This window comes from Larus michahellis, chromosome 6 (assembly GCF_964199755.1).
Source record: "Larus michahellis chromosome 6, bLarMic1.1, whole genome shotgun sequence".
NCBI lineage: Eukaryota > Metazoa > Chordata > Aves > Charadriiformes > Laridae > Larus > Larus michahellis.
The window spans coordinates 67,351,052-67,366,913 of record NC_133901.1 but is presented as its reverse complement, the minus strand read 5'-3'; the positions used below and the strand labels follow the sequence as shown (position 1 = coordinate 67,366,913).

The 15,862-nt window shown below is 37.6% G+C and overlaps 1 protein-coding gene across 3 annotated transcripts in view; it reads right to left on the bottom strand.

Annotated features, from left to right (window-relative positions):
- The window catches only part of INPP5F (inositol polyphosphate-5-phosphatase F), a 43,964-nt gene that overhangs the window by 12,230 nt on the left and 15,872 nt on the right, over positions 1-15,862 (bottom strand). For all 3 annotated transcript variants that reach the window (XM_074591314.1, XM_074591315.1, XM_074591316.1), the window contains exons 3-10: positions 10,435-10,571; positions 8,962-9,090; positions 8,294-8,461; positions 7,915-7,971; positions 6,118-6,316; positions 3,579-3,758; positions 1,645-1,712; positions 1,056-1,180 (exon numbers count right to left, since the gene is read on the bottom strand). In XM_074591314.1, the coding sequence (XP_074447415.1) occupies positions 1,056-1,180; positions 1,645-1,712; positions 3,579-3,758; positions 6,118-6,316; positions 7,915-7,971; positions 8,294-8,461; positions 8,962-9,090; positions 10,435-10,571 (1,063 nt within the window). The remainder of the gene's footprint in view (positions 1-1,055; positions 1,181-1,644; positions 1,713-3,578; positions 3,759-6,117; positions 6,317-7,914; positions 7,972-8,293; positions 8,462-8,961; positions 9,091-10,434; positions 10,572-15,862) is intronic.

The window sequence follows — 15,862 nt, the reverse complement described above, 5'->3', positions numbered from 1 at the left end:
TATAGGTTTGAAATTGGGATGTCTTGTCCTGCTTTACCACTGCTTCTACAGAGAAAGAATGAACATCTACAGACACATCATCCCTTCCGCCCCCGACCCCACCAGGCTGCTTTCAGTATTGTTCTCCATTCACTCATGCTCATAGTGCAGAAACAAACAGTCCTGGTCACTATAGCAGTTCTTAGGAGAAAAGCAAACAAAAAATGAAAGGTCATTTAAACAAAAGATTAAGTGTCAAATCAATTCAGGACATCAATACTCCTGCAGAAAAGAAGTCTCTTAAGGGCCATGACTATTTTGAGGGTTTTTTCCCTTCCTCCCTATCCTCTGAGACAATATCCACTAATGACATACTTATTCAGTCAGTAATGCTTTTCCAGGCCAGATGCAATCCCTAGATTAAGTTCAGAAATGAAGATAAAACCCAGAGTTTTTAGACCCCATATTTGTACACAAACGCAGTCTGCTTGAGGGAAGCATGAGAAATACATTGCCTGCATGACAGATCACGTGCTTGGGCATGTGAACACTGCACTAGACCATGCCAACACCAGAGCAGAGTCAAAAAAAAACCATCAGCTATTTCTACTGGATTAAAATAAAATCCAGTGTATTTTATAATGGAATAACAGCATCAGGGTTCTGAAAGAACCCACCATATATTTACAGAAACAAGCAAGAGAAACAGAAGAATGGCTTGTAGTGAAGAATTAAAAGCAGGATGCTACATAGTTTGAAAAGCAGGTCAGCAACAACTTTACATTCACAGCATGTTTAAGGAAACTCTTGCTTAAAATGCGTAACAACTTCTAAGCTTCACCTAATAAATAACTGCATATTTAGCAGGTCAGGAACACAAGACCAACAACAGCAGTGCTTGATTATCCAAACTTGAACTTTTACAGTGCTTTAGGTTACAAAATGTATTCTTCCTATTTAAAAAGTGTTTCATGCAGAAGTAGAAATAATCGTGGCTTTTCTCCTCCCTTCTACTCTCATTTCATACTAATAAAAAAAAAAGATGCAAAGTGACATTTCTAAAGAGGGCTTCTTACCAGTGCTCATGGAAGTCGAATGAAACATAAGTCAGATTTGCATTGTTATACAGAAGAACTTGTTTAAGGTAAGCATCTCCAATAATCTTCTCTCTGCCAGTCTGATCCACCAAATTAATAATAACCTGTTCAAAAGTTTAATTATTTAACACTTGTCATCTGCTACAGAACTTGCTTAGATTTATACCATGGAATAACAAATAGCTCAAGAGTTAAAAAAAGACTTGTAGGTAATCCTGCTGAAGTTACAATCTTTGCTAGATTGTACCCAAGATCAAATAAGGTCCAACAGTTACCTGACTACCTGAATTTTAATACAGAGAAGCTATGAATTCACAAGACAGGTATACAAACGTGAAGATTACTCTTTAAGTTATTGCTGGTTTGTTTTTCGGGGGTTTTTTTTGGTGGGTTTTTTTTTTGGAGGATACTTGAAAAACTTAGTAAAATTCTATTTAAGTACCACTCTTCCAATTGTAAACAAGTTTCTAAAAAATGACAACCCATATTATTAAGAATAAAAACTAAAAACATCAACTTTTATCCCCTGCATTTTCATAAGATGACTATTTTATCATGCAGCACTTACCTGCTTTTTGTAATTTTTCAGCTGTTCTTCAAAGTGTGCACGAAAACAGGACACTGTTTCATTTTCACCTACAAGACACAGCAGTGTTAGACAAAAACAGCCTGGTCAGCACCAAGCCCTGCTTGAAGTAGTAAATCATGCCCAAATCTATACTCTAAAAAAAACCAATATAGCTTTACTTGAAGTACTAAGACACACAACATCACATATTGTACAGAATTACTTCTAAAGGTCTTTCATCAATTTGTTCAACATTATTATTTTACTACTATAATGTACAGGAAACACCATTCTTAAGTTTTGATTTATTTTGCTTTTTGTGCAGAGCAGATTTGACAAAAAATTAACTTTTAAAAAGCCTGTTTAATCCTTCCATATATGCACCACACCCCCACATAAACATCTCCAAAAGAAAATTACTTATATTTGTTTCACATCTTTTGAAAAAGCAAACTGAAGTGCAAGAAAGGTTTGCAAATTGCAGAGGTGGACACACAGGACAGGGACAGCACTTCCAGTATTATCCCAGTTCTCCTAGAGGACAAAGCTCCTTGTAACTAAAAACACTATCCAGTTGATTCAAGACACCACTGATTCCTCTAAGTCTCAATTCCTACCTGTAAATCTACCAAATTAAGTGCAATTCCTCAATATTTTTTTTGAAACTAATCCTATTAGGGAAAAAAGTGAACAAAAAGAACTGCTCAGCTCTATAAACAGATGTCACAGCACAAGCTTTCAGTTGGAACTAATTAAATGTTGCTGCCAAATATCTTGGGGGAACTGGGAAGTGTTTTATTTGGATTTCCCTCATTTTGAATTTAAATAAATTTCCATAATGTAGCAACAAGTCATCCCTCTCCAGTAATCTCCAGGTTATTTGGTATAAAAAAAGAGTCACAAGAAACCTGGATCTCTTGATACATCTTCCTTAAGTCCACAGTGATAGTAACTGCTTGTCAACTTAAAATTATATGCTTTGCCCAAGTTCCTAAGCAAGCTCAAAGGCCCGTTCTACTAGGTATTCCTCAAGACACAGGGAAAAACCTTTCCAACATCTCTGAAAGAGCAGATTTCTTTTATTTTCAGCCTAAAAACAGTCTTCAGTGGCAGAAGACCAGACCTGCTAATGCTAGAGGAGAATGTGCATCCAACACAGAAGTTGGACTTGCAGAAGTACATACTTGTGATCTGGGATACCAGTCAACCCAATCCATCAGGGGTCTGATTATACAAGATCATGAACATACTGTCTTCCTTCCAGAAAAGTTTCTCCTTTACAGTGATAAACCTTGAGAAGATTCTTTTTGACCTCTGTCTTAAAAAAGTTCAGGCTATGAATACTTAGTTCATAAAAGCATCCAGATTTGCCAGTCTCATCAATATTCTTATATGTTTGGGATTTTGCATTATCTTTGAGTGGAAAAGAAAGCAATTTAGATCTGACAGGGCCCACTAGAGACAGTACTTAATTTCAGAGAAGACAAAAGCACACTACAAAACTGGTGTTATAAGAAATGTCTGTTTTCCCACACTGAAATAGCAGCCCTCAACGCAGAGGGAACCTCAGTAGAAGTTAACTTTGAGGAAAAAGATATTTGTAAAACATCAATCTCTAAGTACGTTCTCAAAAGAGAAGGCCAAATTGTCTCCTTTCCCAACACAGAAAACTCTGCTGCAGTGAGTAAGACTAGACATAAAACAGGTACTTCATTAAATATTGAAATTCAAGACCTGTTGGTATTTACTTACCATGGACAAGAAGTCAGAGCTCTGCAGAGTTGCAATTAGAGTAGGAGTTAACTGGAGTCATGTCATTACTCTTATTCCCGGCTTTTAGAAAGTGCCACTGAAAGACTAGTGGTAAAGCAACACTCCAGTGAACCTATTTCTAAGGGAACTCTGATCTTTAGGTATTCCAGTCCAATACTTACTCTTGTCCAGTCGGGGCCGTGGGTTGTATCTATATCCAACTTGGCTCCAGAAAACAGGCACAGAGCCTCTGGTTTGTATAAATGAGAGAGTATGATTATGGACATGAATCAGTTGCTCCGTCTCAACATAATTTGCCACATTTCCATTTTTATCAACACCTCTTCGCTTATACCGCATTCCTAGGAGGCATGAGAACAATCAATTCACATTTAAGTATTAGTCTCAAACATTAATAGCTTTTGTTACTGTATTTGACAACAGTAACACAAGAAGAAAGTTCCAGAGAAAATCCATGATCAATGGTAAAAGTGACTCCCATCCCAGCCTAATCCCCGGAAGTTGTGCTGACTATATGGATAAAGTTTATTTACTGATCTAGTACAAAAAGCAGAAAAATAAGTTGACAGGGCAAGGCAGTCTACTGGCACTATGAAGTCAGATGTATCTAGTCCACTCTAGATGATCCATTGCTTCCTGCTCTGTCGAGTTTAGCAGGAAGTTTTACTTAAGCGCTCGGTATTTTCCATGAACCTAAAAGCCACCTTTACTAACAGATGTTCCACTTCTTACAGTAAGAGGTCCCACAAGCAGCCCAAGATTTCCATGTTCTACAGAAGAAAAGACTTTTCCCCCCACCTTGTTTCAAGCTGTGTAACTAATTCTGCACATTAAGAACAGATACTCTTCTTCCGACTACAGTTTTTTGCCTAGCCATCCCTGACCTGAACATTAAACACAACAGGTAAGTGATGCATACGGACATTTACACATCCTTTACTCAAAGGACAGTACATCACTATTTCAGAAAGGATGCAGGTGATAGCAAGGGATAGGGAAGGAATAAGTAAAAAGGGTTGGAGAAAGACTCAAAGCCATGGTTTATAGTTTGGAAATTCAGTTACACAGAATATGAACAACTCTGTTCCATGTCCTGAAGTAGCACTGGACCAAACTTTTGAACTGAAGTCCAACAGCACTAGCTAAGGACTACGGGAGAAGAGGGAAGAGGTTAGAAACAGGGAAGTGAAAGGAATATAGAATACCTGTCATAGGGACCTTTAAGGGGGCTTTCAGACATCCTTTACTTATGTCCTGCCACCAATAGTAGCTGTTACACCAAAAGCCACACTAAATCATTGCACAGGAAACTTCAGCTCCTTTACTTTTGATATCTCAACTTTTGCAGACACTAGGCTCTTCAGCTTAAGAGCAGCTGTCTTCCTTTATCTCATGATACCTTTCCTTAAGGTCCTGGGCATGTTGATAATTTAGTGCAATGGTATTTGCATCTTACTTTTAAAAAAAAAGAAAACACAAACAAGCTGCCTGACAAATGAAGACTCAGTGCATTTAACATAGAAGTATCTTAAGCTTTCAAATCAGTGTTTTCTCTGCTTTTTGGGGGGCTTGGGTTTTTAACTACAATATTTCAGAAAGGAAAACACTTTGAACTCTTGCCTAAATTATGTATTACAGAATGAATTAAAAACACAATTCTACAATTATTCTTCAAAACATTGCATCAATTTACTGAAACAATCTTTTTGTGTCAAGGGAGAAAGTTCTACACAGTTTATGCTCTGGACTAGCAATCAAATGAGCAGTGTCATTAATAGTAAGAGGGATTCAATAAGCAATTTGCCCTCTGAGATTCAGTTTCTGTATCTGTAAAACTATTTAGTATAAATAAGGCACACTGAAAACTAGTACTACCCTGAAACCCTCAAATATTTACTCTGAGTTGTTCTGACAAACAGTTTTCCTGAGAACTGAATTAAATGCACTGAAGTGAGCTGTGGTACAAAGGCCAGTCCCATATCAGGGTAAGCTTGTCAGCTTTTGTCTTTTTTTGACATGTTAAAAACCTGACTGCGTAGGAAAGGGCTTGGGCACAGCAGAGAATATCTTAAAAAATCTGATAGATTGAAAAGGCTCAGAGACCAGACCTACTAAAGTATCAAATGATTCAATCTTTCTTTCTGTGCTCCTAAGGATGGGCAATATTTTTTGTTTGCCTTGCTACTATTAGAATAAGTCAAATAAGGTGCAAGACCAAAGCACAGTTCTTATTTCTCACCTTGGCCCCACATAAACATCTCTTGGGATGCAGGCACGCACACGCAGCTCTTCAAGTCTCTATTCAGCTGCTGTCAAGCCCTCAAAGGAAGACCTTTGAAAGTTTAACTCACACCCAGGCCTACTGAAAATACTGTGTTAGGACAGAGCTGTTACAAGGTCCTAATCAAGGTGTTCTTTGCAAAGATGTAATTTTATCACCAAACTGTGACCTCCAAGGATACATTCAGTGCCCTAAAAGAGCCTAGAGAAGCTCACTTCGTAACCATGCTCAGTATCAGCTCTGCAGTGCTGTACCTGCTACAGCCTTTCCTTTTCTCCTATAAGAAGGAAAGGCTGTGGCACGTACTTCGACAAGAGCTGACCATCTGCAGAGCTGACAGCACTCTTCCAAGTTTTATCTTCTACATCCCTCCCCAGCGCTCAGGAACAATCCCAATGCCTTGAACTATGTTTGCCTACCAGCTCTGTGCCGACTCCGGCGTGAAATAAGCGCCACCAGGAATGTTGGATGAACGTCATCTACACAAGTTGATTCCTGAGGAGGAGTTTCAGGACTGCTCTTATCATCATCAGAGGATTCACTATAGTTTACTACAAGCTCTTCAATCTGCACAAATCCTTGTATGATGGGTATAATCCAGAAGTCCACTTCAGCATTCTGAAGGTTACAAAAAACATTCACATTGTTGTTGATTCTACATTACCTACAATTATTTCTGCCATTTCTCATGTTTATCAATAGTTGTTTCGCATGCATCATGTTTTGAGAAATTTTTGCCATATCCTTGTCTTATTTCTGTAAGAGGTACCAGCATTTATCCTCCATTAGTCCTAGGGCTTTTAAATCAGGAGAAGGAAAGAGAAAGCAATTTGAGATTTTTCTGTAGAGATGAAGCAAGTTGAAGGAAGGCAAGGCGAAAAGCCCTCCTCTACTTACAGCTATCTAGGGATAGAAGAGAACCCTTCAATATTTAAAAGCTTCTTTCCCCCTTTCCTCAAAGGGAGTTTTCATGCAAGGTTATAATTGATGTTTAAACATATATTAAAAGCTTAAAGCAGTAACTTCTCATGTCAAAACCAATGATAGTCAGTTCAGACAGAGCAGCAAATACTGTTTATTTATTATTTAGTTTGTGCTATAAGGCAGTTTTAGAACCTTTATGTGGACATATAGCATAATACAGTTGTATAGGTAGGTAGATTAAAAATTTCAACATGTAATATTGTTAGCCTGTTTTCAGCAAAACATATTAGCATAAGCTTTATAAAGGCTAACTCAGTACCCAAGACCAACTGGTTCAGGGCTCTGCACATCATGCTTCATCACCCTAAAACCTCAGTTTCTAAAGCAGAATTTAGATCTGAGTTCCATACTAATTCAAGGTTATCCATTTATATCTTATAACCTGAAAAATACAACTAGGTAGACTCCTGTATTATACACAAACTTTCCCAGAGCATCTAGGTTTACCCTGCTCTGACTCCATAAGCATTAGAGTATATAAACTTATTAACGAAAGAGAGATACAAGGCATAAGGTAAGATGTGTGCTGTCATCTTTAAAAGAACCTACGACATAACCTAAATTGGCATACAGTAGTTAGTAACTCAGTCCTTTATCTAGGAGGTTAATCTAAAACGAAGTGAGATTATAATATTGAAGAACAAGAGTGGTTGTTTTATGTTTCTTTCTTTGTGCCCATTAGCTAGGAAAATGCTTTATCCATTACTCTGAACAAGTTCAGAATAACTTGTTCTACACTACTGTTGCATTGATCACCTACTCTGTTCAAGGAGAAAAACAGTATTCTCTTAGGAAGACAAAAATCTCGTCTCAAGAAGATTCTTGAATTCAGCATTTCTTTCTTTTCTGGCTCCTCCTCCTCATCAAATAATCAGCTCTGTCCAGGGATAATCCATTGCACAGATAAATGCATCTTAAATTTACCTTCAGAAATTAGCACAAACATATCACACCTCAAGGTATTCTGCATTGCTATATTGTAATAAAATTTTAATTCAATTGATGTGCATTAATTAGCAATGATCACAGGCTAACGAGAAGGCTGCTGGAAGGCCAGCTGGGGGAAGAAGGTAATGCCAATTGCTCAGCTGCTAGATCAGAAGGCACAGCCCCGATCCTGACCTGTCTGCCAAACAAGCTTTTAAGTAAACTTTGACACCTTAAGTAAACATTTGAACTAAAACTAAAGAATGGTTCTCATAATACATGTTATTGTTAGAAATAAGACTCACATCAATGCTGATGAGATCTTCGATCATGTGCTTGTTCCAAAAGAATCTGTCATCAACCTGTTTAAAATAAAAATGGCAGGTTTTGCAACATTTTAAGTAAGGTTTGGCAATATCTTTGGTAAAGACACCAGTGTTATTCACTACAAGTGCACATACAAGTATAGTGTTCCCTACTTTTGAATGTAACAGCTCTGTTCAATACATGCTGCTGGAGACCTTTTGTTTCATTTCCTTGCACTGAAATTGGTTACAGGGCATGATCTTCAGTTGCTGTACATTATACCAGCAGAGAATGTGACCAACCAAGTGTTGGCCACATACATTATTGAACAGCACATCTCCCAAAAGGGGGCAAAAAAAGGAAAGTACACACACTTACTTTTCGCCACAACGGTAAGTTAGTTTTCTCACACGCACTCTGTCTCTGCACAGAATTTGTTAGGTCATAGGTCAGGCTGTAGTAAAAGGAGTCTGAATCCATGAACATTTTGAACAACTCCTCCAATAATCTCTTCTCCAGCTTCTCTTTTTCTTTGCTTTCTTTAATCTGAAAGAAAAGTAACAACTTTCTTATGTTTTTGATTGAAAAGACTCCAGCCATATTTGCTAAGTGCCATTTATAACCTTGTAGGACAAACATTTTCTTAGGAAGCATCTTAAAATTCCTATCAAAGATAAACACAAAGGCCAGCACCTTCAGAAATATCATGTTGCACCAAATTTTGTCTTCGTTTCTAAATGGTACGAGATACTTATGCAGAGCAATTCGTAGAAGATTAGAATCCCAATAGAAGCTAATCCTGGTAAGAAGGCACTCTTAGCTCTGCCAAAGTTATATAATGACAAAGTGAAAAATCATAGAAGAGCAACATTCAAATAATCAAAAATTAAATTGAACTTCAAGACTGCAGAATGTGCAACTACACTGTTTTTTACCAGTTCTCTCTTTAGGTCTTAGTACTCCATTTGATCATCTACCATAACCTTTGAATTATCAACTAAACATTTAAAAAAAAGACAAAACAAGAAAACAGTAGAAAGCTTTACCTTCTTTTTATTTGGAGCAGACACATTTGATTTAATTTGAGTAAGAGTCTTCAGCAGAAATTTTGTGTCATCTGGAGACTGTGTAATCTTCTCTGTCTTGTTTATCCCGAAGTGGTGCTTTTTACAAAGCTAAATAATGATATTGAATTAAAGCCAACCCTTAAATACTCTTTAAGAAGTTCAAGAAAATTTTAGTTAAAAAAAAATCTACAAAAGCAATACTGCAGTGTCCACAAACCCAGGGGAGACACTTAGAAACCTGCATGTTCTCCCATATTTCAATATTTCAATCTATAGCATAGAACATCTGCCTCAATTTGACATGACTTGAGTATCCAGTCCCACCTCAACTTCCCACCCAAAATACAGTGTAAATCAGTATTACTCACTTGTATTGTTTTTCCTTTATCTTTTGGAAAAAAGATCTGCAAAATTTAAAGGAAGGCTTTTCCTTGAAGCCAAGTTATAGAATGTAAGGTTCCAAAACAAGATGGAAGCAAGAGCTTCCATCTAAAAAAAAAAAAAATATATATATATATACACACTCTCTCGTGATTCAGAGGGCAAAGATACAACAGCTTTTCCCCAAGAATATACACACGTGAGAGCCCTGCCTTAGAGACATTCAGGGATAACCTCAGGAGTAAGCAAGTTGAAGTACCTGGGAGAGAGCACTGCAAATCTGAGTTCTTGTACAGGTTTCTAGCCACAGAAGCACCTAGCGTATGCAGAATATTCTTGCCTACACAACTAAGAACAGGAAGGTGTTACATCTAGATTTCAAGTCATATTCTTGTGTCACAGACCCTGGGAGGTTCTAATGCCCAGACTCTGCAGCAGTGCTGCAGCAACTCTTCATGCTCCTTGAGTTCCACCAAAGCTTTGGAGATTCCATTTTACTCTCCCCCTCTTCAGGGAAGGATTCTCATGCTGTCATACAGGCACCACAGAGACTATCACAAGTCATCCTGTTCCCCCATCATCATTCCCCCCTGACACATACACTCAAAAAAAGATGCCTGAAGCCAGAATTGTTCTCCCAACAGTCTAACCACAGTGTACATCTTAGAGTACTAGAAAGTCTTACCATGCTAGTCATTAAGAGGTAATCAGAGCTTTTTTTTTTTTTTAGACAAAATAAGGTTCCTGTCTTAGTCTACAGCTTTGTCCCTTTAGATGACACCAGTGGATTAATTTCTGTTCTTAAGTGATCTGTTGCTCAATTACACTAATAAAGTTTTGTTCTTGTGTGATATTTTCAAGGGTCTTTATGAAATTTGGGTATAGTTTTAATGTAATTTCCCTCCCTAGCAGAACTTTTAACCAAAAAAAAGGCATTTAAAAAGCACAAGATGTTCAATCTGCCTGCATACACCAGGAAAAAGAGGTAAGAGGCACGTGTTTAACTAATTCTCATGTAAATTTCACTGAAGCAGAAGTGGGAAAGTCAGAATTCACTGCAGATAATCATACCTCTAATTCCAGATCCTGAGGTTCTGTTTCGGAAAGCGGAATCACTGCAATCTTTGTTATTTTGTAAACCTCATGGTCTCCTGGAAGCTTGCCAATCAATGCTTTCTGACGAATTAAAAGTAGCCACCATGGTAAATCTGGGAAAAGATTATAGATGCTTTGATTTGTCTGTCAGGCATTTACTTTGATTAGTCTCCCAGAAGCTTCTCCCCAGTGTAAAACCCCCACCAGGAACCATTTGACTAGAAGAGTCCAGTGAATGCTGATTCGCCATTGCTATGTTTTGTTATTATGCATTGCAATTAAAAAAACTCTAAAAAGCAATACTTATTCTGTATCTAATATAATAACGATATTAACTATTTCATAGACTTACCCATTAGAGGCAAAGTTACCACTACTTCGTCTATAGCAGTAAGACAATCTCTAGGATGATGCACATTCCCACTAATATCACTAACAGCAGTACAATTTGAAAAGAATAGCTGAAGCTCAACAGACAGCAAGCTAACATTTTGTACCTTCTATTTTGTATAAAACAGCAAACAAGACAGATATGGGTACCAGCTGATTACAAGATTCATGAGTTAAGAAATCTGGTGAGCAAACATGGACTGCATCATAAAGCAACTCATGAATGTTTAAGGTTTCACAACATCATCCCTGAAGTACATGCATCTAAGTGGTGTAGAATTAATTACCCAAAGATTAATGAAGATACTGATAACAGCTGCATAACATATCCACATTCAATCTACAGCATTTGCAATTATAGCTTCAGCACTTTGAGAGGAGACAGGGAAACAGGACAAACATTCCCACTGACTGAACAGTGCCTGAACATTAGCTTTCTAGATTTGAATCCCTTGGTTAGCTCAGTAGCATGCTAGTAGTACGCTGAGTCAAAAGTGAAAGTTCTGTCAAGACAGATGGAAAGTGTACAGAAAGTCTTAGACATGCATATATGCTCAGTATTTCTCCCAACTGAGAAGTCACCAACTGAGCTTTACTGAAGAGGTCATACAGGCATTAAAAAGCCTGTTATGTTAGACTTAAATATGCTTCCATACTTGTGACAGTAGACCGTGTCATATATTATGCCTTCAAATACAATATCCAACCTTTGGCAGGAGGGGGGAAAGATCTATTCAGAGGCTTTATAGCAAATGCAACATCTATTTTCCTTGCTCAGTAAATTCTAAGTACTATTTTATCCTCCAAGTACTTAAGAAAAAAAACAGGATAATGTGTTTAAAGTCACAGGACACCCAGAATTGTTCTCTTTCCCGCATTTTCCAATATACTCTCAGCATAGAATTAAAGGTCTATCAAAATTGTGAGCATCTTTCCAGTAATTGAAATTAAAAAAGCCTTGAACATTTCTGCCCAAATCTGACAAGATATGTTTAAGCTGCAGTTTCTTCTAGAGAAAAGGAACGAACACTGTGAACAGACTGCTGTGCATTACGACAATCCACTCATTTTGATTCTATATCACTATCTTTAGAAGAGAGATGTGCTTATGTTTGGTACTAACAAGTCTTTAAAATCACAAATGCACTGTGAGAAGCAGTGGCTGCCCCCCAAAAAAGGGAGGAGAGGAAGGGGGATGAATTCATGCACCATTTATTTAGTGTATGTGATTTTCTAAAGGGAGTCCTGCACCAGTTCCTGAACACAGCATCAGGATCATAATCCCTATGGGATCAGAGACAAGTCAGGTTGGAAGAGATCTCAGGATGTCACCCTGCTCAATAAGGGTCAGCTCTGAAATTGGACCAAGCCAGTCAAAGCCATGACATAAGCATAGTCTCCTAAAAACTAGGTGAACTGTGCTATTCTTGCTGGCGAAAGGATAGCAAAGACAAGAGAGCGATAGCAAATGCCAGCAAGACAGCTAGCCTTACTGACAGCAGGTGCTGGAACAGCTCTTCTGTACAGGTACAGACAACACAACTTGGAGAACATCTGTCCAGCATTACACTGAGCAGCCATAGGTAAGGAAGAAATAAGAAAAGGGAAGCTGAGGAATACAGGATAGATCCTATGTGACAGTGAAGAGACCAATAAATAGGTAAGAAAGTTCTTTTAAAAAGGCGAACTGAAGTGCTGCCAAGAACACCAGCAACAGATGAAGACGTCTACTGCTTCATCTAAAAAGAAGGTCAACCATTTTCTTTTGCTTTCCAGAGGCAAAAGCAATACAGGCTCTGGAAACCCAGGGCAATCCAAGCTTAACAGAAGGGTAGTACAATAGGGAATCCAGACAGATATTCCTGTGGGCAGTCCTATAATCTCATCTATTCCCACCTACAGAAGGGTAGCTACACAACTTACTCCTATGAGGAGATAAGCAGTGTACGCCAACAATCAAAACAGATACTCTTTTAAGAAAGGATACCATCTAGAGCTCCAGCGAAATAATCAATATGATTCCATTGGAAAAAAAAGTATAATGTAAAGGCATTTCTAACCAGATACACCTTAGTGAAAAACGGAAGATAAAAAAGTCTCTGGCTCCGCTTCAGTTTACCTCATATTAATAAATCCTGGTAGCAATCAGAGCTTAAAGCCAAGTGAGTTCTGTATCCTTTTACCATTTTTTAAAAAATTGCACTCAAAGGCATCTTGGTGTACATTTCAAAACTCTATTTCTATTATAGCCAGAGCCACAGAACATTGAAAGAAAACAGGAATTCCCCAGCAGATCAAAAGAAAACTGTCAGGAAGCAATTATGCAGATAAGTATGCCCTGAAGTAAAAGCTTCAACAATAGCCACAGAAGCAGCATATTATGATTGCCAGCAATATCTAAATAACTGAATCTCTAAATAGAGTATGTGCTTCTGCAGTTAAAAAAGTAGTTCCATAGAACAGCTTTAAAAAAAGATATTTATTAGTTATTGTGTACTCCATGTGGGAGGTATGGTGTGTACAGAAGGGCACTACAGCTATGTGTCATTCCTGAAGAGCACATGTTTTAAATCACCTCTTAAGATCTAATGTTCATTTTTAGTGTTTTATGAAGAACAGATGGCAACAGCTAATTTAAAATACTGTATCTAAAGTAAGCTATTACCTCCCATTCCTCACTAAAACAGGAATTTAGCTCTCTTTGTTCAACACAGTCAGCATATCACTGCTGTTTTTCTGTAACATTTCCCAAACAATATAGTATTTAGTTTCCCCAAATGCTTTTGCAGTAACTTTTCTTAAACTGTACGTGTTTACTAGAAATGCTGCTTTTTGCAAGTATGTTAATTTTAGCCAAGAAATTCCATGCTACCATTTTCTTATTTTTTTGTTACTTGAATAATTTAAAAATTAGTTGCATGCCAAAAGAATATTTTAAGTTGTTGATTGTATGCAGTTAGAAATTCAGCAGCTACATCTCACTGAAGACATTTCAGACCCTGAACTACTCATTGTTTCTATCAAGATTCAGAGGCACACTAACAAAAAAGCTTTCCTTTCCTGGGGATAGGGAAGGAGGAACTCCACTTTCCTTCAGTTTACTGAGTCTACACAACCTTGCCAGCAGCATTTAATTTGGGTCTTAATCAGCACTGGAAGAGCACACCAAATTGATACAAGTACAAACATTAAACTGCACAGGAGTGTGCTTTGACCAAGAAACAGAAAAACACGTGGTAGCACTGAATGAGTTAAGTGGAAGTTGCTGGTACCAGTTAAGAAATCCAGCTTTAGCTATAGTTAGATATACACTATTAACTACTCTGATTAAAAGTGATTCAATTGTAGGCTACCATTACCATTTTAGCAGATTAAAGTATCTACTTTTTACTTTAACAAAAAACAACACAACCTCTTTCTAGTTCTATATTGGAAATTTGACAAAAGGAAATTGAGGGGCTACGCTTATATTTTGTATGCTTGCACACTAACTGAATCACAAAACAAAATTAATACTCTATAAAGGCAACAATGCTTATGCAAGAGATGTGCTTGCCTCTATATGGGAAGATCATGCAGAGACAATTTCAACTGTGCATCTTTATCAAAAAATGTGCAAAGTTCTGTTTCAGTAACTTATGTCCACAATACATCCTAAAATCCTTTTCCTTCTATTCCTATTTTTACAACACATTTTCTTACAAGTCACTTGTGATGGACCAGAAAAAGGTAAGAGACCATATTGCATTCTGATATTCAATTAAGGTTTTGGTTTTTGGTGTTTCCGCCCCCCCCCCCCGAAAAGCATCTTAACGTTTAAGAAAATTCAGTATTAGAGAAGAACCAAATGATACTTTAAGTAGACTTTCATCTCTAATTGAGTGCGTGGTTATGTCCAGAGGTACAACTGACCCCCTCATGGCAAAAATTCTTTAGAGAATTAAAAAATAAACCACGTAATATTGGCTAGCTAGTTTCTATGAGATTGCATCCCTGCCACAGAGGCTTTCCTACAAATTCTCCTGTAGCAGGCCTGCAATAAAACCAGCAAAATTAAGAGTAAATTAAATCCCATCCCTAGTTACAGCAAATTGGCAAGGGTATTTCAATGCTACATTAAGGACAGCCCAGGATTGACTACAGGGACACTTCAAGGTCATTTTAGGACTGCTCCAGCATTCTTGCATTAAGCAAGTCTTTCAAGAACATAAGGATCTATGCCCAAGACATTAAAGTGCATATAAGCTTAGTAACAGCTTTAGATTGCCCTGGTAGCAACTTCAATACTTAAAAAGTTATTTAAAGCTTCCAGTATTGGTCAGTATGTGCCAAGCGTTTTTAAAAACACGCCAGTACTTCTTTCCAACAATAGCTAACAACAAGGTTCTGAGCAGGACAAGCCCATACAGGACTCCAGTTAGCCAGACGAGTTCCAAATTAAGTTTTCTGATCCGTATAGTCTTGGGGAAGGGGGGAAGAAATCAGAGGAAGTCCTCCTGTTCTAGATTAGCTCTGTGAGAAAAGCATTTTTCCCCAGCTTCTACAGCACAGTACTCTTACTAAGTCTGAAGATAATGGTCCACCAATATTAAATATTTATACAACTTCTGCTGATAAAGTTTCTCAGTGACAAAGATTGATATAAGAATAAGTAATGAAGACAGGTTACTGTTACAGAGTGCTAGATGATTCAGCTAGAGGATTACAAAAAAACTACACTTGAATATGATCAAGTGAGAGTTCATTAACAATAAAAGGTTTCAAGAGACCTATGTAAGACATCTCAGCCCTCTCATTTTGACTGCCGTCCAACAGAGCAACTGTCAGCAGACTCAAGGAAGCAGCAGTTCTCAGCAGAAGAGTAAGAATAAACAGCTGGAGATTTTATCTTTCTTTAGACATTTAAAGGTAGAAAAATAAATGTCTGCTTACAGGACAGTTGTATCACTAAACACCAGAATATAGACAACGAGGATAGTCTATGAACAGTTTGTGGTGGTGTCATCTGAAGAAG